Below are 22,988 nucleotides of genomic sequence, written 5' to 3'. Positions count from 1 at the left end.
GCGAGCTTGTCACTTAGCTATCTTGGTTTCTGACTGGCTGTACAAGTTTCCATTTTATGACTGTAGCGCTACTATTGTATCAAACACGAATTTAAAACGACTGCAAACATTCCTTTCTTTTTACTACAAAATTAAATCCCCACGAACTTGAAGGCATTTACATTATTCGGGTAACAGACAACATAAGTTCCCTTCCTTCAAGACCGAACAGGTTTTTTTCGCACCCTTTCTCTCAGAATTGCTACCTTCATCTCAGCAATTTAACTAGGATAGCCTTGAAGACATTGATGACAACAGAGACTGAATTAGATCAGTGAAAATTGACATTTAATAGGTGAAAGAAAAAAAAAACATGCATGAGGTACGTATGACTGGCTAAAAGTGACCTACATACATTTCTGTACAAATGATAAATTATGGTCACAAACTAGTACTCCAACATCCAGAATCAAAACTTAGGATCAGAAAAAAAGGCCACTATGGCCATCAGTGTACTCACCTACATGTCTATATATTTATATATGTACACAATACACATTAGTAGACAGCAACATTTAAATAACGGTAAAGGCTATATTTAAAAACATGTAGTATATCACATGTAGCAGCTTCATTCAAGTCATTGCCATCAAAGTTTTCTCGCTACAACGCTCTACACCCCATCGCGTAACACCCAGAAAGCATCCCATACTTTTTTTTCGTTTACACAGTTTGAAATCACAAATATAGACATTTTCTAGATGCTACATAAATAGGTTACATCTAAGTCAGGTAAAAAGTACTGACTCACTGAGGTAAGAATATAAAACCGATGTCACCTCGCAAAGACGTGGCACCAGACCTTGCATACTTGAAGGTTCATAAAAGCATTCAAGATGCAATTTTTCACAACAAAGTTTCTCATTATATTCCTACCACAGCTTCAGTGCTGCAAAATGATCGGTATTCCACAAGAATTGACCAAACTGACGGGACAAACACAAACGGATCTTTAAAAAAAAAAAAAAATGCCACAATCAATGTGGCCGAAAATTGTTGCCTGTACAGTTGAGGAATGCTCTGTGATGGTTTTAACAACACAACTATTGTACTAGTACGTGTAAAAAAAAAATGTTGAAATAAAACATTTATGACTAAGAGTGCAACTTCGTCGATACATCCGGGCATGAGGTAATGCTCCAAGTAAGAATTAGCATATCTGGTTGTGCAAATAAGAAAGTTCAAGCCAGCTGAAATCTAAGAATCTAAGTGTCTTAAGTATATTGAGAATCTGTCACTCGAACTCCAATGCACAGACGATATGTCCTTACTGCAGAAGAATGCGGTAATTTCTGTATATCATAATTATCACTGAATATGATGGTCACACAAAGAAGTCGAAAACTTGTAGTACTGTCTCGTCAATCAGAGGCTAGAGCCTCTAACGGTGCCTACTTTGTGACCTAAAGTACTTTTTCTCTTCCATTTGTTTGTATTGTAATGCCAGACGACAAAACACCAAGCACAACCACCAGTCCTCTAAAATAAAGTCCCTTTCCTCATAAAACATGCCTTTTTCTGCCAATTCCAGTCTTTTTCATAAAATTTGACACCCAGCCCTTTTTCCCTTCCCTTACAACTTCTCCACGCGCTCCCCCAGCTTCTGTAGCTCGTTCGCGATCTCGTTGGGCAGGTCGTCGTTGACCTGTTGGCTGAAGTATTTCTCGATCTCCTTGACCTCTTGGGTCCAGAAGTCTCTAGGCAGGGAGAACAGCTCCTGAATGTCCACCGCCTCCTTCAACCCTTCCAAGTTTAACGAGCCCTCCGCGGGGATGTGGCCGATGGGCGACTCCTGGGCGCAGTCCTCGTTGTCGACCCTGCGGCAGATCCAGTCCAGCACGCGGGAATTCTCGCCGAAGCCGGGCCAGAGGAAGCCGCCCTTCTCCGCCTTGCGGAACCAGTTGACGTGGAAAACCTTGGGCAGTTTAGCGTTGGGGCGGTTCTGCATGCTCAACCAATGGGACAGGTACTGGCCGAAGTTGTAGCCGAAGAACGGTCTCATGGCGAAGGGGTCGTGCATGATCGACTTGCCTAGAAACAAAATTAAACAATTATTGTTTAGAATATTTTACAGTTACATTCACCTTCAGAATAAAGATCATACATGTACTTTATAAAATTGGTCACGAAATGTAACATTTAAACATGTAAGTTTCATGACATCTTACTACAAATCTTACACCTTAAATACCAAAGATATGCTTTAACCATAAATTCAAACCCTGTTTCTGACAAATATGTACAAATACAATTCTCACAAATGCACATTACATTCATACGATATCTAGCAGGACCCATTTTTTCAAAGCACCTATGTAGAAAGGGTTTGGCTAACACAAAACAACTTCAGGGTGTGCGTTCTCACCTTTGTGCTCGGCAGCAGCGGTTGCTTCTGATCTCATGGCAGCGCCGATGAAGACGCCGTGGGTCCAGTCGAACGCCTCGTACACCAGTGGGACTCCCTTGGGTCTTCTGCCGCCGAACACGATCGCGTCGATGGGGACGCCCTCCGGGCTCTCCCAGGCGGGGTCCATGATGGGACACTGAGCAGCGGGCGCGCAGAAGCGAGAGTTGGGGTGGGCAGCCTTCATGTTCTTGTCGGTCGGGTCGTACTTCTTTCCCAGCCACGTGGTGATCTCAACTCCCTGGAGAGAGACAAACAATGGTGGTGATGTTGACATCATCTTCAATCAAAGGCTGATCAAATGAAAAACTACACAAGGACTTTCAACAAGATGATGTCTTTTTTTTAAATTCATCTATTTCAGCTTTGTTACAGGACAGGAGTAACAGAACACATCCTTTTTCATAGCTTTTGTCCAACTTGAAATAATACATACAAAGCATAATGATACGCTTAAAAGTTATATTCAAATACATACAAAAATATGAATAAATATGCACTGAAATGGAGTAATTTGACCAAAAAAACGAAGGCTGAAGTTTCCTCACCTCCTCGGGCTTCTCCATGCCTTCCCACCAAACCCCGCCATCGCTGGTTTCCGCCACGTTCGTAAACACGGTATTTCTGTCGATGGTCCTCATGGCGTTGGGGTTCGTGTCCATTGAGGTTCCGGGTGCCACTCCGAAGAAGCCATTTTCCGGGTTGATGGCACGCAGCCTGCCTTCGTCGTCAAAGCGCATCCAGGCGATGTCGTCACCGACGCACTCGACCTTCCATCCGGGCACGGTGGGCTGCATCATGGCCAGGTTAGTCTTGCCGCAGGCACTGGGGAAGGCCGCCGCGATGTACTTCTTCTCGCCCTGGGGATTCGTGATGCCCAGGATCTGCAATAAGCAAAACATTCAACATTTAATCAACTATTTTGTGTCAAGAAATCATGCAATTTGGATGCATATTGATTTTGACCAATTCTTTGTTAAAAAGAAAGGAACCTTGGTGTTTTCGGGAAGATTAAGTCAGCGAATGAATAAAACAACTGCAAAATGAGGAAAAAAGTAAAAATTATCTTATTGCTGTTAAAGAATATTTATGTCCTTTAACAACCTCTGGCACGTTAATCTAACCATTTTGTACCAAGACATCATTTATTTCATCTATTTGCATGCATACTGATCTTTACTTTTAATCAATATCCTCCAAAAAAGAAAGAAACCCTGCTGTTTTCGGAAGACTAAGTTAGCAAACGAAGAAAACAACTGCAAAATGAGTAAGAAAATCAAAATGATCATAAAGATGTTGTTAACATGTCCATAAACTTTGATAAAGCTGTCCATTAAGTTTAACACCCTATTACCATGTGATTTTTCTTTTAACTACAAATATATCTGTTAGCGTACTCACCAGCATGTGCTCAGCCAGCCACCCTTCATCACGCCCGATTCTGGAGGCTATTCTCAGGGCAAAGCACTTCTTACCCAGCAGGGAGTTGCCTCCGTAGCCGCTGCCGAAGGAGATGATCTCTCTCTTGTCGGGGATGTGGGCGATCATCACCTTTTTGGGGTTGCAGGGCCACTTTTTGGTGCCGTTCTCTGGAGGGCAGAACCATAGCAATGCAATTTCCACACAGTATTTACAGAGCGTGGCGGGAGAGCCCCCGTCCTAAGTACCTCGGCAGCTTAAAGTGGCTGAAGTGGGTTTGACCGCCGTCTCTCGGCGCTGCGAGAGGACGTGGGTTCGTTTCCCACCAGGGCGCACCTGTGCTGCAAGGCTTACAAACAGTCGCCGCTAGCTCGTGGCAAATGGCATGAGTCTTAGGACTGAAATAAATGGAATCATAAGGGCAGAAAGGAAAGAAAAGAAGGAGAGGAATGTGTTTTGGTTCGATCAGTCGAGACGTCGGATGGGGTAGCCACCTGTCGAGAGTTGGGCCGAGATCACGCCGACACGCCGTGGCCACCGAACGCGACGACCCCGTTGACCTGTCTGACCTTTTGCCGAGGAGCCTGTCAACCTGAGGTGATGGGGGCTGCGGAAGGAGAAATCCGAGAAGGACCGTTAGATCGTGACCTCGACTGGCTTCATCTACGCTAGCTGTGTGGAGAACCTGGCCAATCAGGGTGGTGCCGTTTTCAGCTCTCCAGTCCGCAACACGATCCACAGCAGTGCCTGTGACGATACTTACATGTAACCCTCCACCAAAACAGGAGTTTCATCCAACATTAGCCATCACTGATATCCTGTGCATAATGTAGGCTTTGTTATGCTTTAACTTGTGACTTTACTGCTATCTGCACATGCAAGCCATGTTTCTTTGTAAAGGCAACAGAAGGAGCGCTCTTCAATATGCAGATGAGCAAGAACATCAGGTGTACTTTTCTTCCACAACATTAAACATGCTCTTTGTGTGTCCATATAAGCAGGGTCAGTACAAAGACCAGCTTTTTTAAACTTTAAAGTTGAAGAAGAAGTGTTTATAAAGGATATAGGAGATTCTTTTTACACAACCAGGTAATCTCATCTGCTAACGTTTCGATGTCTATCAGACACCTTCTTCAGAGCTTCTGACTGGAGTACTGCTTCTCACCGCTATAAGTAGCCAATGTACTGGCGCTTTTGCGGTGAGAACACTGTCCCAAACGTGGCTAAGCTTGTATCCGCCCTCATCTTAGCCACGTTTGGGACAGTGTTCTCACTGCAAAAGCGCCACCTACATCGGCTACTTATAGCGGTGAGAAGCAGTACTCCAGTCAGAAGCTCTGAAGAAGGTGTCTGACAGACACCGAAACGTCAGCAGGTGAGATTACCTGGTTGTGTAAAAAGAATCTCCTATATCCTATATTCTACCAACCTGATGAAATTATTTTCGGAAGTGTTTATAAAATTTTCCAATATAAATAAAAAACTGTGCGAGTAGGGAATGCAGTGCAAGGATCAAAATAAAATAGAGGCTTGCAGTCAAGAGGTTAGACATGCTGTAAAGTGGGAAACATGCACATTGTGATGTTCAGGTACAATGCAGCTGAAGAAACATATGCCATTAACCATCAGTGACAACTTGCTTGTTGGATGAAACTCCTGATGACACTCACCCCTGGCCAGGTTCCACCGGGTTAGATTTACACATACTAACGTTAGAGTTAACAAACTGGATTTTGTGGATGACATCCATGTGCATTGGATAAGAATAAAAATAAAAATACTACTATAAAAAAAGAGCAAGTCAATTGGGTATCTCACGGACTGTGGCATGTTGGTGGCCTCGCTACAACTGAAATTTGATTGTTTTACCCCTTATAATTAATGGGAATATCATGCAAAATGTACAAGGATGACTAAAAAGACAACAAAACACACAAAGCTTCGAACGATGAAATTCACTGAACACTCGCCAAATCGCTTGGTTGCAGCGAGGTCGCCAACGTGTCACACATCCAGATACCCACTTTACTTGGACAAATTTTTCCACAATCTTGCACAAGAGAATGTTATCCATTTAACCAAGTTTGTCTATCCTAAGCAAGACAGGGTTTGCTCTCAAACTTTCCTGGGGTGCATGTGGCACATGTTTAAAGCTAGAACACTCAAAGAAAATCTAAGCGCCTTCCGCCAAACCAGGGAACTTTGGAAACTAAATGATAATCATGAATTGCCTAACGTGAACCAACACATGCAGAAACACCATAACCTGAAAAACCACTTTGAAATCAGTAAATGACAAAAATCAATTTTTACGACAACAGCAACCTTATACATGTTAGCTCACAGTTTTCTGAGTGAAACCATGTTCTTGGGAAATACAGCTTTTCACCTCAGTATTACGTAAATGTCGGATCAGTATTTCTAACCTTCACTGCTTCAGGAACAAACAACTTTCCACAGCTGAAAATGCAAGTGAACTAGCAAAACAGCTCAAAAGTTCAAACAAACTTCTGTAAAATCCATACCTGTGGAAATTTTTACAAACCTCATAACCTTGAAATTAACAAACAAATTTTAAGGGCTCCCTTGGAAATCAGTTACTAGGTTAACTGAAGGGACTTAAGATTCATAGATATATTTTTTGTTAAATAAAAAAAAGAGCATTGAGTACCTGAATCGGGAATAGGCGCGCCGACTGAGTGTAGGCACTTCACGAACTCGTCTTCTCCGATGGCGTCCAGCACGTTGGCGCCCATTCTGGTCATGACGCGCATGCTCGCCACCACGTAGGCCGAGTCCGTCACCTGGACGCCGTACTTTGCCAGCGGCGAGCCGACTGGACCCATGCTGTAAGGGATGACGTACATTGTGCGACCTGTACAGTAGAGAGATAGGAAAAAATGTTAAGAAAATCTTTTGTTAGAACAGAAGAACCTGACAAGCTTGTCTGATAGAACCATTGTATTTGCATATAAGTTTATATTTCTATGTTTAACTTTTGTATTTTGGATCCATGGTACTCTTCTGTTTCTTCAGTGGTAGTTCTAAACAACAAAGCAATTACTCTCCAGATATACTAACATAGGGGTCAATTTGTAGATTAAAACCCTGTAGTCAAGTGGCATGGGCCTTAAATGAATAAAACTGTCTCTGAGAGAGGAATGAGGATAGATTTATCAGTGTTGAAATAATATCTCTCTTACTGGTTTAACTATAATCAGCGTATTGGAGAGACATTGATATCAAGCCTGATTATGTAGCGATGACGCCAGCGAGCGGAAATATCTGCTACGTGAAACCACATCCAATCAAGCGTTATGGGAACAGTATCAATCCTGGCCTGTAAATTTCCTGCAGTAATTGACCCGATATGATAATAACTGGATTTAGGCAGTTGGTGATTTGAGTGGGCGGACGCACACCCTCGACCTTACCCAAGGTCGTGCTAATGTAGAACCCCATTCTTTGATTAAGCGCTCTAAACGTGCAGGATATGTCGAACTAATCTATGATTGGACGACTGAGAGGTTGGCGTGACGCACGGACTATGGGGACCAGCTGGGACAAGACTTCCAGGAAATTGAGGTCAGGCCAATGAAAATAAATGCTGTATTCCCAGTTTCAGTCCTGAAAAGTTAGGGTCAGTAGGTAGGAATTCTCCCTTTTTTAATTCATCTTTTTTTTTTTAGATTGCAGCAGAAGCGATCCAAGAAATAGATTTTAGCAATGTAACACTGAAATGCATCATTTCAACATGATGTAAAAGCGTTTTCAATTTCATTTCTCAAATTTTATGTCCTTTGCCAGCGACCGACCACTCGAAAAGGTTAGGGTTGGCAGGGTTTTTTTGAGTCGGTGAAAACCGAAAACACAACATTTTTTCATAGGCCTTAGACAATAAATGGAAATAGAGGTGGATTTTTCCACCCAGTTACGCAGAGATTGACCTCCAACATCCAATGGAAATTTCCAGGGCTGTCAGTCACTACCCTTGTATTTTTCCATCAGGACCTATCACCTTTTAACCATTTGTCAAACTTTCCATTACCTGCTTGGAGAATAACTCAATTAACCTTTTGACGAATGACACGCTTTTGACAGTGAAAAAGGATTTTGGTTAAGGGCTTGGGAGTCTCTTTCCATTGACAAAAGGTTAATTCACAAACAAACAAAAACCAACTGACCTCTCATACACCCAGGAAACCTCTCCTCAAAGGCGAGCTCCATGTTCTTAGGCGAGATCCAGTGTCCGAGCTGACCCTTCACGCCCTCCGCGGGCTTCGGGATGGTGTCTCTCTCGCTCTCCGTGCAGATCACGGTCTTGCTTTCTACGCGGGCGACGTCTTTTGGGTCCGTAATGGCCAACCAGCTATGGTGAAGACAAACGAATGGCAAATAAGTCCCAAAGTCTTGCAAGTGAACATGGTAAAAGTAAAGGTAGTTCCATAGCCCTTTTGGGGGCTATAGGGGAAGTGGGTTGTTATCCACTTTGTCTAGGGCACTGTATTGGAAGGCGGAGCCCAAACCTCTCATTCCACCACCTTTTACCTCCTCAACCAAAGTTAAATACCCATTTTTACACCTGAGCGGAGTGAAGAATGTTAAGTGCCTTTCTCAAGGGCACAGCATTGATGGAATGTCAGGGGATTCGAACCCAGGACCTCTGAGTTCTGGGCCAAACACCCTAACCATTATGCCAACACAACGGGACATGTGAGATTATGAAAGAGATCAAAATTGAAAATGTAGAATTCAGGTTCGGAGGTGTAGAGAACGCACACTTACCAGTTGTCATACTTGGGTAGTTTCTTGATGACCTTCTGTGACTCCAGCATGTTAAGGATGATGTTGTTTTCCTCCAAGGTGCCATCACAGATGTGGATGTTGTCTGGCTGACAAATTCTGGCCTGTTGCTCAACCTAAATATGCACAAAAAAATTCTGTTAGCTTCCTTTGGTAATGTTACAACAAACTCAAACCAAAGATAAAGTCTCACATTGTCCGTATATCTTCTAAAAATTGCCAGTCACTGACCACCAATGAAAGCAACTCATGATGAATGAAAGTTTGTCGTGTTATTTGAACTTGGAAACAGGGATGTCCCTGTAGCTCAACTGGTAGCAACATTGCAGTTGAGATTCTGGTTCCAGTTAGTTGGTAACCCTGGTTAAAATCCTGGGACAGGACAAAGCAGTTGGGACATATCAGTTGGGACAGGACATATCAGTTGGGGCTGCACCTGTCTTTCGGAAGGGACGTACATTGGGGGTCCCGTGTTCAAGGAGGTACTTCAAGCACATCAAAGGGGACGGGCTAGCAAGCTCTCCCTGAAAAATATACCCTGCTACTCAAACAGCAAGGAAGCTTGCTGACCTACAGTGTATATGTATGTGCCACTAAGCACAACAACTACAAGGTGAACTTGAAAACGATGTTCCGTAAAACTCACCCAAGTTCTGACGCGTGGCTGCAGCTTGTCCAGATCTCCGTGGAGTGTACGGACGCTGGTCTGGGTCTGGGCGGGGACGGGCGGCATTCTGTGAACGCTTCTGTGTGCCTGCTTTATAATCACCGTACACCGACTGTGGGGAAACACACAACAAAAGCAGACTGCATCAGTGCACTGTGAAGTCTCCAAATATAACCCACACACTTTTGTGCTTCTGAACATCTAGAACATATCACAGTAGAGCTGTGTACCTAAACAAATTTTAGGTACAGGTACACGGGTTTAGGTACAGGTCCAGACCTGAACCTGTACCTAAACTACTTCTTCGGAAAATGCTACATTTTCAATAAGGACAAAAGCATGTTTGAACTGGTAAAAACATAATATTTGATTGTGCTAGGTATTATTTTTATGAAAACACAGATGAAAATTTGACTCCAGCCATGCAAATGTGTTTTCTGTGCTTTAGAGTGGCGTTAGAGCACTGCCACGGTAATTTCAAAGTAATTTTATCTGTCAAAAGTGGCCATCCCCTGAGTCAGGTCGAGTACCAATACAGCAGGGTCAGGTATTTTGGACCTGTACCTAATTGATTGTACCTGGTGCTGTATCGGTACAGTGTACTGGTACACAGCTCTATATCACAGCAACATATAAATTAATGTATTGCAAGCAAGGAAAAGTTGCTCACAATAATCCAAACGAGCTGCATATATAACTTCATATCTTCATGCAAGTGATGCCATTCAAACTTTTTAATGATTTAATGACAAAAATCTTTGTTTTACATTTTATATATCCTTTGGATTTTTTGCGTGGATAATAAACATGGGATCTGCCCCATCCCATGTGCGTATACAAACTTTGCATTCGCTCTATTCAAAGTGAACACACCGGACATGGGCCAAATCCCAGCTTTGTCAAGTAACTTTGGAAGGTACCTACAGCAGGGCTCGAAATACTGGGTGCATGTGCACCCAGTGCACCCAATTTTGGAGCTGTGCACCTAATTTTTTACTGTGGGTGCACTGGTGCACCCAAATATTTTCGTACTTTAATGTATCACTGCACACTAGTAGACAGCATATTCTTGACATCTAAGTGTAAGAAAATAATAAGATCTTTGTTGTAGTACTTGTTTAAGATTTTGGTGTTAGAATTTGAGTTAATTTCTATTTTGAAAGCTTCAAAACTGCGTGCATGAGGCTTTTTTTAATGTCAGAAGAGACTGCCAAAATGCTTTCCTTTATTTCTTCCGTGGCGTTGATTTTTTTCTTCACCGAGGTCATTGTTAATAACACGCTGGGACCCTTATACGTCACTAGTTAGTCTTATTGAAATTCTATCGAGAAAATGAATGCACCACAGTAATTTTGTACACATATTAGAAAAATATTTTGTTTGATTGATGATTAATTAATACACTTTTCATTCGAATTATTTTTATTTTTACTTTATTTTTATGGTTATTACTGTTTTTGAATTTGCAAGTAAAATATGAAAGCGTCGTCACCAAGCTCCCCTTTCAAATACAAGCTCAGAAGAGGAACAGTAAGGTCTGTGATTAGGTTTTGCTTAGAATAGTTACATTCTACTTTATTTTATGTGGTGCACCCAAAAACTTTTTGGTGCACCCAATTTTTGAGGTTGGGTGCACCAGTGCACCTGATCCCAAAACTGAATTTCGAGCCCTGTACAGTGTATGTATAAAAATCATTTACACACGTGTCCATTTGCTATCACATCTGTGCATGAGATTATAAACGTTGGATCAATTATGATACAGCGTCCTTGCACATATTTCACGATCACAAGACTAGTTAGCAGAAAGTTGAAAAGTAAGTTTATATTCATTATCACTAATGGCATTATCAATACAAGACAAACGTCCCATGCTTGTTCATGTATGTTATTATCTAATAAGACCCATGTCCAGGGCTCGAAATTCATCTTTGAGAATAGGTGCACTGGTGCGCCCAACTAAAAAAATTGGGTGCACAGAAAGAATTTTGGGTGCACCACATAAAATAAAGTTGAATGTTCTTTAGAACATAATCACAAGGTTTAATGCTGCTGCCTTTCTTAAGAACTTCAATCTGTAATTCTATAACTAAATTCAAAATTTCAAACAAATAATACATTACATAAAGTACAGCAAAAAGTTATCATGCTGTTTTTTATACTTACATTTCAAGAATATTCTGTATACTAGTGTACAATAGTACCTTAACCCTATAGGCTACAAAAATATATAGGTGCACCAGTGCACCCACAGTCAAAAATTAGGTGCACAGCTCCAATTTTGGGTGCACTGGGTGCACATGCACCCACTTTTTCGAGCCCTGCCCATGTCTCCAGCCAGGTGCTGCCTGTGCACTAGTGGAGGGCAATGCCCTATTCGGTGTTGCAATCTATCATGTCAACCTATGCCCTACTAACACACTTTTAGGACACAGGCAACACCCAGGAACATTCCAAAGATCCTTGACACCCTTTTGGGATGGACTAACATGATGTTTTGGAAGTCAAGATAAAGTGCTTGCAGATTTATTGTCAGACAAAAAAATATTTCCAAACAGACAAGGAAGAATACAAATGAACTTTATGGGAAGAGAAAACCTTTAACAGTTCCAAGGGGCAAACGTTATAATATCCATTTGTATTACCCAAATGGACGACCCAATTGTTATGGGTTCAACATTTGCATAGAGCATTAGGACTACATACAGGGGGGACTGCACACTAAAGTGATTGCCTATCTTCCCTCTGATCAAATTTGCCCTGTTTTACCAGCAGATAATGTTATGTACCAATTTACACATGACGGACAGACCTGTCAAACTGGTCTAGTATTTTACGCATAAAATACAAAACTATAAAGTACTAGTTTTTATTTTTCAGTTTTTCTTGCTGTGGACTATCTCCTTGTTTTGTCGTGGACCTCCCATTACAATACTACACCTATGCAGAAAGGCAGTACCGTAAATTTGCCTACAGGCCTTTAAGTTGAACACAAATACCGGGGGGTCCCGTGACACACCTGCATTCAAAAGGTAACAATAAGAACGGGCGGAGCAGAAATTCTAGCCCGCCTATCCTGTGACTAATCACTTGATTGGAAAAGGTTAACCCCATGACGTATATCCTGACGTCCGCAATCAGTAACTACTTCCCTTGTAAACAAACGTAAACATGATCACCGTACTTACAATCGTCAGTATAACATACCAGCGCACAACCTCTATAATTCTATCATTCCTTTACAGTCTGAGATTAAAACAACACCTCTAACTGTACCTTCTCTAAGTTGTGGTAGTTTTTTATGGAAGGAAATTTGTATTGGTTATATACATGTACATGTAGTTAGGTAGCAGGGAGAAGGTTAAAAAGAAAGGATCGCTTCTTGGCTTGCCTTCAAAAATCAATATTTGGATTCAGAGGCAAAGCTGAACATGTCCCATAGCAACAGACAGTGATGTATCACTAGTCCTTCAGGGACGTACAGTTACTTTGTAAGTTAAAATTGATGTAGTGCATTATAAACCACAGTATAACTATAAGTCTAACAGACTCCCAGAGGGTATACGAGGGGTTACAAAGCTATCTGTGGCAAATATCAGAGGCTCTGAGCTTCAGAGAAAAATCTCACACTCTTCCTTATCACACATGGCAAAATTCTGATACTGATAAAAATCATCTCCAGGATTTTAGCTCTTCCAGGATGTTTTTGCTGGGCATTATCAATAAGAAATCTTTTTCATCATCTAGACAAAGAACAGATAGTGGTAACGATAATATCATAAAACTTGGCCCTATGCTATATCACAAAGTACAAAGCTACACAGCTTTTAGGGCTGCAGGAAGCCCTTTCAGAGCGAACTATTCAAATTCTTCTCAAAAGATCATAGCAGCCACTTTGAGAGTTGACTTTGAAAAATGAAGCCTTGAACATTAACAAGGCTACTTGATGGAATAGTTGCATTGCAGTTAGATTTCCACGAGGCGAAATGATGGTCGGCCCAAATATCTCCCCACCCGTTACATCCAACCACACATTACATCATCATTCCTGTCACAACCACAGGAAGTCTCTACTTCCAAGAAGGACAACATTTTTTTTCAACACTACTGAGACGAAAAACAAACTGTCACCGGCATACTTCTACAGCAGAAACAGACTTTCTTACATCTAGAATCAGATCAAAAGTCAAGGAATCCTTACCAACTTAAAATTTGAAGAAAAAAAATTTTCGAACTCACGGTTTACACAATTCTAAGAAAAACGTCCCCATAACTTAGTATGACTGATGAAAATGCAGAGAAACACCAAGAAAATGCTTAGAACTAGAAGTCAGTGGAGAAATCCTACCTTTTCAGAGCCCCGGGAAACAAGCCTGTGTCTCTGAGTACTGCCAGTATGGACAGTTCTTGTAAAATGTGAGAGGATACGGCCCTAGCCATGCCTTTTAAACCAGTCCACTTAGTCACCATTGACGCACAGGGGACTGGTGGCTGTGCAGTGGGGTGGGCTGACAATACTGCCGTCTGATTGGCCAGGGGTTTAGCCACCTGTTCTCTGATTGGTCAGAAAGGTGGGCTGGAAGGGGGCGTCAGCATGAGGTCACCTTGGATGATGCAATCCAGTACAGGCAGCCGCAACCGGCAAAACCGGCACAGGGTGGAATTTTCCACAATGTGCTTCTGATAAAATATTCTGTAATTTTCCACAGATATTTACCTAACTGGAGGTAACACAAGTTCAAGTAACTTAGTAAGCAACTTTTATGCTGGGTGGCCAAATCCTTATCAGTGCTTTGTACAGAAATTTGTGTAGTGCTTTCGAAAACATCTTTTACAAAAATTGCTGAGTCAAATAGGTGATGCAGTGACTAACACTATATACAACTGGGAATTGCAGGAAAGCATTTTGCCAGGCCTTCCCAGAATTTGCAGGAAATGACTTTTTATCTATTTTGGATAGGAAACATTTAGAATTCATGCCAGTTGTTTAGAACATGAACCATTCTTGGTAGTTTCCATGATATATGCCTTTCACCATGACCTGCACTCACAAATGAAATGTATATTTTTTTTTACTAATAGTATAAAGCTAAACATTTAAAATGTCTTTCACCTAAAATCTATACGTAGTCGGACTGGCTCCAGCCAACAACCAAGGCTGCAAATGCCTTTGACTAGCCCAGACTGCATTTCTACTATGAAAACAAGGCTGCTATCAAATTTCAAAATACAATTACATTTGTCTAGCACCCTTCTATACACCTTGTCTAAAACTAGAATTCTATGGAATTCTTCTAAAACCTTTTCTGTGGCAATTCTCAACATACATGCATGACAGTGAATACAGAGCTATTGATCATAAAACCATGTGTTACTGGAGATTTCCTCTATTCTAAATTTGTACCCAATCATGAATAGAATAACAAAACAAGCTGTTATAGAGAGGCAGCAGCGGTGACCGTCCTTGAACACTATTGGTTATCTTCTACTTCTAGTATTAGTTCAGTAGAGCTCAAAGAATGTTAGAATTGCTTTTTGCCCCACGTTGCATCAGCCTACACGAACAAATTATTCAGATTGACATGACACTTTCCCTGTATTTTTCCTTTCGCCGGTATTGCATCACTTTCTGGGCTTAACGCGTGCACCCAAACTCCATGCATTATTGATCCATTCATTACCGACATCGCAAAAAAACAAGCGGACGTGTCTCTTTATGCAGATTTCTGTCCATGTACAAATCATGTCAGTGACTATACACTGAGTTTTATTAAATTTATAGTGATACCAGTCCTCTGAATCCACTATTGGAAAAAACTAAATGTCCAATCAAATATGGATTTTTCAATGATGAATGAGTTACAATAACACAATTCCAAAATGGCTACTACTAACCATTTCTAACAATGTTACAGTTATTCAGTACTTGTTCAATGGCTTCACAAGATCCTCTTTAAGTTTAAATGTGATCATCTTTTGGTACTTCAATTTTATGCATATCAATATTCCAAATTACTGACTTCATATCTAGAAGAACATTTAGCCAGAATTTCTACGTAGAGAAAATAAATTTTTTTATGTTGATTCAAAGGAATTTTGAGTTTTCTTTGCCAAGAGCTCAAGTAGAATCAGCACCACCCTGCCCTTGGAACATATAATGACATCACGCATTCTGCTATGTGATTGGCCAAGCCTGGGGGCTTGGCAGGGGAGTTGTCTTGACGTCAGAGAAGTCAGCTGATTCCAATCAGTCAATGGCTTCACTCTTTTAAGTTTTAATGTGATCATCCTATGTTCCATGTTTGTTACCTCAATTCTATGCAGATTAATATTCCAAATTACTGACTTCATATCTAGAAGAAAATTTAGCCAGAATTTCCACCTTAAGAAAACAAAATCTTCGTGTCAATTCAAAGGAATTTTGAGTTTTCTTTGCCATGAGCTCAAGAAATGATTCCAAGTAGAATCAACACCCTGCCCTTGGAACATATAATGACATCACACATTCTGTTCTGTGATTGGCCAAGCCTGGGGGCTTGGCAGGGGAGTTGTCTTGATGTCAGAGAAGTCAGCTGATTCCAATCAGTCAATGGCTTCAATCTTTTAAGTTTTAATGTGATCATCCTATGTTCCATGTTTGTTACCTCAATTTTATGCAGATTAATATTCCAAATTACTTACTTCATATCTAGAAGAAAATTTAGCCAGAATTTCCACCTTAAGAAAACAAAATCTTCGTGTCAATTCAAAGGAATTTTGAGTTTTCTTTGCCATGAGCTCAAGAAATGATTCCAAGTAGAATCAACACCCTGCCCTTGGAACATATAATGACATCACACATTCTGCTCTGTGATTGGCCAAGCCTGGGGGCTTGGCAGGGGAGTTGTCTTGACGTCAGAGAAGTCAGCTGATTCCAATCAGTCAATCATGAAGTAACATCAGATTATAGTAATTACAATTTCCAATCAATCAATCAATCAATCAATCAAGGTACGACTCTAAGATGATTTAGCAATCTTCAAGCAGACACTGCAAGAAAAGATTGTCACCTATTTTCATTGCCTCAACTTGCCAAAGCTTCAATAATTTAGAACATGTCGAGTTATTAATGTTCATGAACAAGTTCCCTTCTAACCAGAGAGATCTGGTCTGTCATTGGTTAAAACCTAGGGGCTTGCTGAAGGAGTTGTCTCCCAGACAAATGATAGACACTCTTTGCAAGCTACGCTCATAATGCCATCCAATCATATGCTTTGGTTGATTAATCAAATTAAATTTTACGATGGGTCCAGAGTATGGAATGCAAAAACCACTTTAGATCACTTCACAGTTCGATCCAAAGGTTGCCTGTCACATGTACTTCTAATTTCGTGATTGGTCGAGCATAGGGGGCTTGGAGGGGGCGTTGTCCAAAGGCCAGAGAGACCTTATGACTGAAATATTTCATGGATGTTTGCCCAAAACTGCAATTTTGTCATACGTCAGCAACATCGAAACAGGATGTCAAAACAAGTTGTTTTCCGTCATTTGACGTCTTCTTCGTCATTGGCTAAGCCTGGGGGCCTGTGGGGGGAGTTGTCCCGAGGTCAAACCCCGGGACTGGTTGTGATTATTTATTCATCAATCATTTACTGTAATTTACGAAAACAACACAAGGGTCCACCCATGTAAAGTGCAACAACATGTTTGTGTTTTTCCAGTGGATGTTGTTATTCCGTAAAAACTAACCATGCAGTATGAATATGATGACATAGAAAGACAAAAACTAGAGTTAAGCACCTACAATTAATATTTTGAAATTGACCATTACATACTTAGTTTCAAGTCTCTGAACACAAGATTATTTTTTATGTACAATAATCGTAACACTAGATTTGTGTCGGGACTGCTAGTTTGGCTAGGTTTGACACCTGCAAGTTTTAATTATAATAAGTGTCCTATTGTAGTTTATGACAAATTCATAGGTATTGTCTTTAGATCTTGTTCTTTACAAAATAGTAATACTTAGTACAGACTGAGTCACGCTTATAGCGGCAGCCCAACACCGGTCAGCCATTACAGCGTAATACAGCCCCATACAGCAGAGTTAAACAGACTACAAAATAGTTGTGGCCTTCAAAAAACATCATTCATTGTCACATGACAACAACATGACATCCGGACAAGGTGACTCCCGACAATGACGCAAACACAACAACGTAATAGAGGCTTGCGAAAGTTCAAGCTAATTTGAATTACGAAAACATCAAATGTCACGAGAACATGCCCTCCAGAAAGAGCTGAACGCAATACTGTAATTATTAGAGCTGGTCACAACCAGTTCAAGGCAATTAACTGAGCGAGTGGCCTTCATAAGCAAAGGTCATAGCAGACACGTAGGCAGTATACACTGTCACATCTAGTAAAACTTCTTTGATTCTGAGACACGATAATTTAATGCCACAGCTCTGTAATGTTTGCAAATAGAGGGTCAGAATTCCAGTGTTTCATCCAGCAAGTATTTGTAGCTTTCAACTTGTTGCAAAGGCAACAATGCTAAAATTTGACAATTTTTGTTTCAGAATTTAAAAAAGGAAGAAGGAAGAGAACTGAATGTGATTATGAAAGCTCAAAAGATAAGTCTTTTCATAAAGGTATGATAAATATATTCTTGCTGCTTAGATTCTTCAAAAACTGTCGCCACACAAATGACAAATGGAATGGTAACTGACTGAGTGACCCAATACCTACCCACACTTCTGGGGTATCAAGTTCACTAAGGGGACTAAAATTGGCATCATGACAAATATAGGAGGGATAAGAAGGATACTTCCCATTAAGCGTCCATTAGTATATTGATCTAATGGACAAGATATCAAGACTTGACAGTTGACACATGTTGTACAGTATCCAACATTGAGTTGATGATGATGATGATGAACATTGAGTTGTTACTTGAGTTCCTTTTTCATGGAGAATGCAGCTGTTCAAGGTTGTTTTCATGTCCTTACAAACGTCAATAGCCTAATGGTTTGGCTAAAATGTAGCAGACACTGGATTGAGAGGTCATGGGTTTGATCCCAGGATGCAGTGGGTCAGAAATTGTGTCCTTGCAGAAGGCACTCAGTTACAAGACTTTCCTCGCTCCACCCAGGTGTAAAAATGAGTACCTGACTTCAGTTGGGGAGGTAAAAAGCAGTGGAGAGGGATGGGCTCTGCTTTCTAGTACTGTAAATGCAGAAATGTTCGCGAGATTTTATGTACGCGGTTTTTGCGGTGACCGTTTCACCGTGAACTTAAAGCCACCGCAAACATTTTTGTACACTACAGTACTGTAGCAGTATGTGACGATAGCGCTGCCGCGAACTTAAAACCACCGCGAACACTCCATTTTTGCCTTAGCGCAAAAATAAAAACCACACGAACATGCATTTACAGTACAGTGAAAACTTACTGCCGTCATAGCCTATCGGATTTGTGTACATATGCATATGCATTCAGATATCTTTTATGGCAGTATGTTTACTAGCTATATAAGGAGCTTACTTCAAAAGCAGATACAAGGAGCTGCCAGGAGTACGGAAATCAGGGTTCAGAACACCAGCAACTGGCTGGGATTCGAACCCAGGACACTGCGATCCAGATGCGGAGTTACCACCACTACAGCACAACAGGGGACACCACATGCACAGCACAGGACTGTCTCCTACTAGAGCTAAAACTAGTCTACCGACACATGATCACACTGGAACAAACATAACAAGTCTTACTTCTCATCTTCCTCCTCTCCAAAGCATTTGCGGTACCACCTTTGCAGCAAGTGATGACAAACATAGAGAAACTTGGCAGGAAGTGATGAAAAACACAAAACTAACAGGGCAAGGTACAACTCCAAAACTTCAATACAACACATGACCAAAAAGAGTCTTCAACTTGAACTTGTATTTGTATCTTGGCACGTAAATGGTGAAAGTAGGTATATGATGATGTGAATTTTATGTTTTCTAATTCTCTTACCTAAATGTATGTCATAATATTTTCTTCAATCGTTTACAAGGTTTTGTGCTATAATTAATACTAGGGTATACCCCTACACATAAACCACAGATGGTACACCACTTTCAAAATTGATTGCCCTGAATATGTTCTTTGAAATATGGGTCACACCAAACATGAATTTTTAATGTTATTCCCAATTTAAGCCCCAACGGACCCAGTTTCGGAAGACCAACACATAACCGCAAAGGATTCTTTTCTCCATACATGAACTGACATTTTTTATTTCCGTCATGTAATATACCAGTATTTCGGCTTGGAACTTTGTTAAGAATTCCTAGTCTTCAAATTCAAAGTTAAACACTTTCCGAGCACCTATAAGTCTATATATACTGTTATACACATACCAGGATGTATACTTCATAAGACCTACTTCAAACAGCTATGGCAAGGGATTGCATCATACAAGTAACAAGTAAACCCAGGCAACTACAGACGGCACACCTGATTGGTCAATAGCTGACACACCCACAGTGGTACCACTTGAGCACACATTAAACATTGACATGCTTTATTGTGCCGGCTTTTCAACCTCAGGTAAAATTTGCATTTCAGGTGCTTAGGCAGAGTAAATATTAGCAAAAAAGCTGTTGTTATAGAAACAAAATAGGAAAAAAAGCATAAAACTAGATGTATGTACACTGCCAACAAGAGGTCATGTTGGCTCTCACATAAAATAATAAGGCTTAAGCAATGGTAATTGCTAATGTCATAAACATAAAAACACCTTGGAACGAAACTGGTCTAAATTATGCGACATAATTTCACCATTTTGCATTTCTAAAGCTGAATTGATATTTTGGTAGTAATGCTAGTTAAGCATAGAATCAGTAATATATGCACTATAAACTTAGATATGCATGGAAACAATTGCTCCTAATTTGCTAGGTGAAAATGCATATGCCAAACGTGTAACTGCAACACTATGCTTGCTAAAATGAATGACAATGAAATACAGTAGAATGTATTGTGGTATTTCTATGCTTTTGTATTGTATTGTTTGTATGGCTATTTATGGCAGTGGGTGCAGTTACGAATACAATAGTAACTTGATATCCCAGTCCCATCTTGCCTGGCGAGGGTGCTTATGTTTTTCACACCTACATGTCAACTTCTTTTCTCTGCCCTACATGTATCTGACAGTAATTCCTGTTTTCTTTGAAAATTAAGTGGGTACGTCACACTACTTAAATACTGACAAGATCAAGTGTTTTGGAAGAAATAATTATCTGTCGGTTGTAAACTAATCTTTTCTACCAGTGTCTTTCACTAATTCAATTCTTGATGGTAACCACATGCACTGATGCAGCGAAGAAATGACAACATGAAAATTACATGTGTCTTATAATTATATCTATGTCCTGGGACAGTCAGGCTGTTCCATTTCAAAATCATGGTAGGGGGCTGAATATATATTTATTCCAGTTCTTTCCCTTATTGTCTGTACTATTGTCTCAAGTGTCGAATTGTTCTCTAAAATTTTTCAAAATTTCATTTTTCAAAATTTTCCTGGTTTCCCGTTGATGGTACTTTAAAAAGAAGATGCCCTCCCCCCCAAAAAAAATTGTGGTGCTGTCCATTTCAATTGATGGTTACTAGCTAACTAACTAACTAAACAAGTTATTCTCAGAAGGACGGAGGTTTCTTGCTAGACTGACATTTTATCAAATAATCAATGTTTTATAAAAACTCTCTGCCTTGGGCAAAAACAAATGACCACACAAACATGTTATTCTTAAACACATAATAAAACCATTAATGATTTGACAACTGTTGTATCACCATGATATTGTATTTGTAGCGATTTGAATATTCAATATAATACGTCACACTTCCACCAGCATGGTCTGTAATCTGTAGATATTTTTTAAGGAAGTCTCGGGTCGCTTTTGAAGCTTTTTTTGAAGCCCAAATGTAGGAGAAATGGTTTCATTCTTTGAATAATTAAGTTTTAGGTCGTGCTACAATGTCACCTATGCCCAGGTTTTTTTTACAAGGGCATTTTAGTAGTCGCAGTTGTCAGGACATGGTTTAATAATATGGTTCTATGGACAACTTACACCTTCTAAACACCACGAAATATTAACACAGACAACCACAAATTTGTTAAGTAGTAGTTGAGTGTTTGAGAGGTGATATCAAACAAGACACGCCTAATTCCTGGATATAAAAGCCGGGTAGATTCAGCCACGCGCCGCGCGCAGCACACAAATCGCGCCATGGAATTTTCCGCTGGCCGGGAAAATGTTTCAGCGCGCACCGGTCGCAAACTTGGACCGTTCTGCGTCATTCGTGATCAATTCATCCCCACCAGACGGTCTGTACGGTACGATATTTATCTTCTTCGTGATTAAAGGATTGAAAAATGGATTTTTACCGTGGCTTTATTAACTGAAAGGTGTAAAAAAAAGTAACTGGGGAGGGGGGCAAACTCAATAAAAATTGCGCGGGCTGCACGTTTTGTTCGGATGTTCTTCTCAGCGTGAAGCTATTTTCGTACCGACAGAAGGCAGAAATAAAACCCAAAATTTACAAAATGACTTACCGAAATAATATTCCACATATGGTCGACATTGTGGCGTGTTCTTAAGGTCTTCTGGCCTCTGAAGTTGTCTTAAAACTGAACCAAGAATAGTACAGAACCGGTCTTGTGATGTTCAGCTGCCAACTGGAGGAATCGGAAACCGGACTCCGGCGCTTCACCGTAACCCTCCGCGGGAAAAAAATCGCACTATTTTTTAATACGCATGTCACTCAAAAGCTCACTTACCGACGAATACTCCACAAATTAGATAAAATTACTTCTTTCAAATCTTTTTTCACGATTTATTGGTGCTGTTTTGGTGGGAAATTTAGTAATTATTTGTATTTTGAGGCCGCGCAGTAATATGACAAGATTATGTGAGAGGGTGCAAAGGGGGTGTGAGACGTGTGCTACTCGCTGATTGGTTGTTGTGTGGGCGGTGGCTGAATGCGTCATAATTAGATTAAAGAAGGTACGCGCTCAGAAGCACGCAGAGCAGACAGGTATTCCACACGTACGATGCGTACTTCAGGGCGTTGACCTTTTTGAAACATCAATTATGTGGTGCATTTTGACGAGCCGAATGATTCCTTCGAGGACGCTTTTATTATTTTGAGTCAGTAAGTCAAGTAAGTCATTATGCGTTCCCTATTGGATTACTGCAGTCTTCCGACAGTCACACGCTAGTGTATAACCCACACGTTGCACGTAGCCCACGACCTTGGCCTTCTACTAATGTAGTAAAAGTGATGGTAACGTCTAGAATATTAAATGTTGATAACTGCATTTGCGGGCGAGTTTTTTTCCAGAGGTATCAAGAGTTACTAACACAGCTACTACTATTTTCCAGCGACCTGTGGAGCCTGGTAGAGGCTAATCAACAGTGTGCACGTCTGCGATCTGAAAAAAAAAATTAATAGTATACAATGATAGCATAACGGTGGTAGCTGGTTACGTTTTCTATGAGGTACCAGATATCAACGATAGAAATGTTGTGTTTCCGGTTTCAGTCCTAAGATCCTAAGATATCAGGGTCGGTAGGTAGGAATTCTCTTTTTTTTTTAAAGTTTCTTATTTTTAGGTTTCGGGCGAAGTGA

At 40.6% G+C, this 22,988-nt stretch overlaps 1 protein-coding gene across 2 annotated transcripts; it reads right to left on the bottom strand.

The window, feature by feature from the left end:
• Nucleotides 1-305: 305 nt before the first annotated feature.
• Nucleotides 306-22,061, bottom strand: LOC136438139 (phosphoenolpyruvate carboxykinase [GTP], mitochondrial-like). 2 transcript variants are annotated; one of them, XM_066432858.1, is made up of 9 exons: nucleotides 21,913-22,061; nucleotides 9,312-9,444; nucleotides 8,648-8,781; nucleotides 8,047-8,231; nucleotides 6,534-6,737; nucleotides 3,845-4,032; nucleotides 2,992-3,327; nucleotides 2,405-2,684; nucleotides 306-2,070 (listed from the first exon to the last, which is right to left on the bottom strand). In XM_066432858.1, the coding sequence occupies exons 1-9, from the start codon at nucleotides 21,939-21,941 to the stop codon at nucleotides 1,613-1,615; spliced, it is 1,947 nt and encodes a 648-aa protein (XP_066288955.1). In that variant the 5' UTR covers nucleotides 21,942-22,061; the 3' UTR covers nucleotides 306-1,612. The 2 variants fall into 2 exon arrangements, with proteins under 2 accessions (XP_066288955.1, XP_066288954.1); XM_066432857.1 differs by lacking the exon at nucleotides 21,913-22,061 and adding an exon at nucleotides 13,681-13,814.
• Nucleotides 22,062-22,988: the final 927 nt, after the last annotated feature.

This window comes from Branchiostoma lanceolatum, chromosome 7, assembly GCF_035083965.1.
Source record: "Branchiostoma lanceolatum isolate klBraLanc5 chromosome 7, klBraLanc5.hap2, whole genome shotgun sequence".
In the NCBI taxonomy this organism is placed as follows: domain Eukaryota; kingdom Metazoa; phylum Chordata; class Leptocardii; order Amphioxiformes; family Branchiostomatidae; genus Branchiostoma; species Branchiostoma lanceolatum.
Note: the sequence above shows the minus strand (reverse complement) of the source record. Positions and strands in the feature narration are given on the sequence as shown.

Coding starts and splice junctions, on each gene's coding strand:
- LOC136438139 (XM_066432857.1), bottom strand. CDS start 13,802: ATGGTGACTAAGTGGACTGGTTTAAAAGGCATGGCTAGGGCCGTATCC. Junction 6,738..8,046: donor GTTTCCTGGGTGTATGAGAG/GTCAGTTGGTTT, acceptor TCTACTGTACAG/GTCGCACAATGTACGTCATC. Junction 4,033..6,533: donor CGCGCCTATTCCCGATTCAG/GTACTCAATGCT, acceptor TCTGCCCTCCAG/AGAACGGCACCAAAAAGTGG.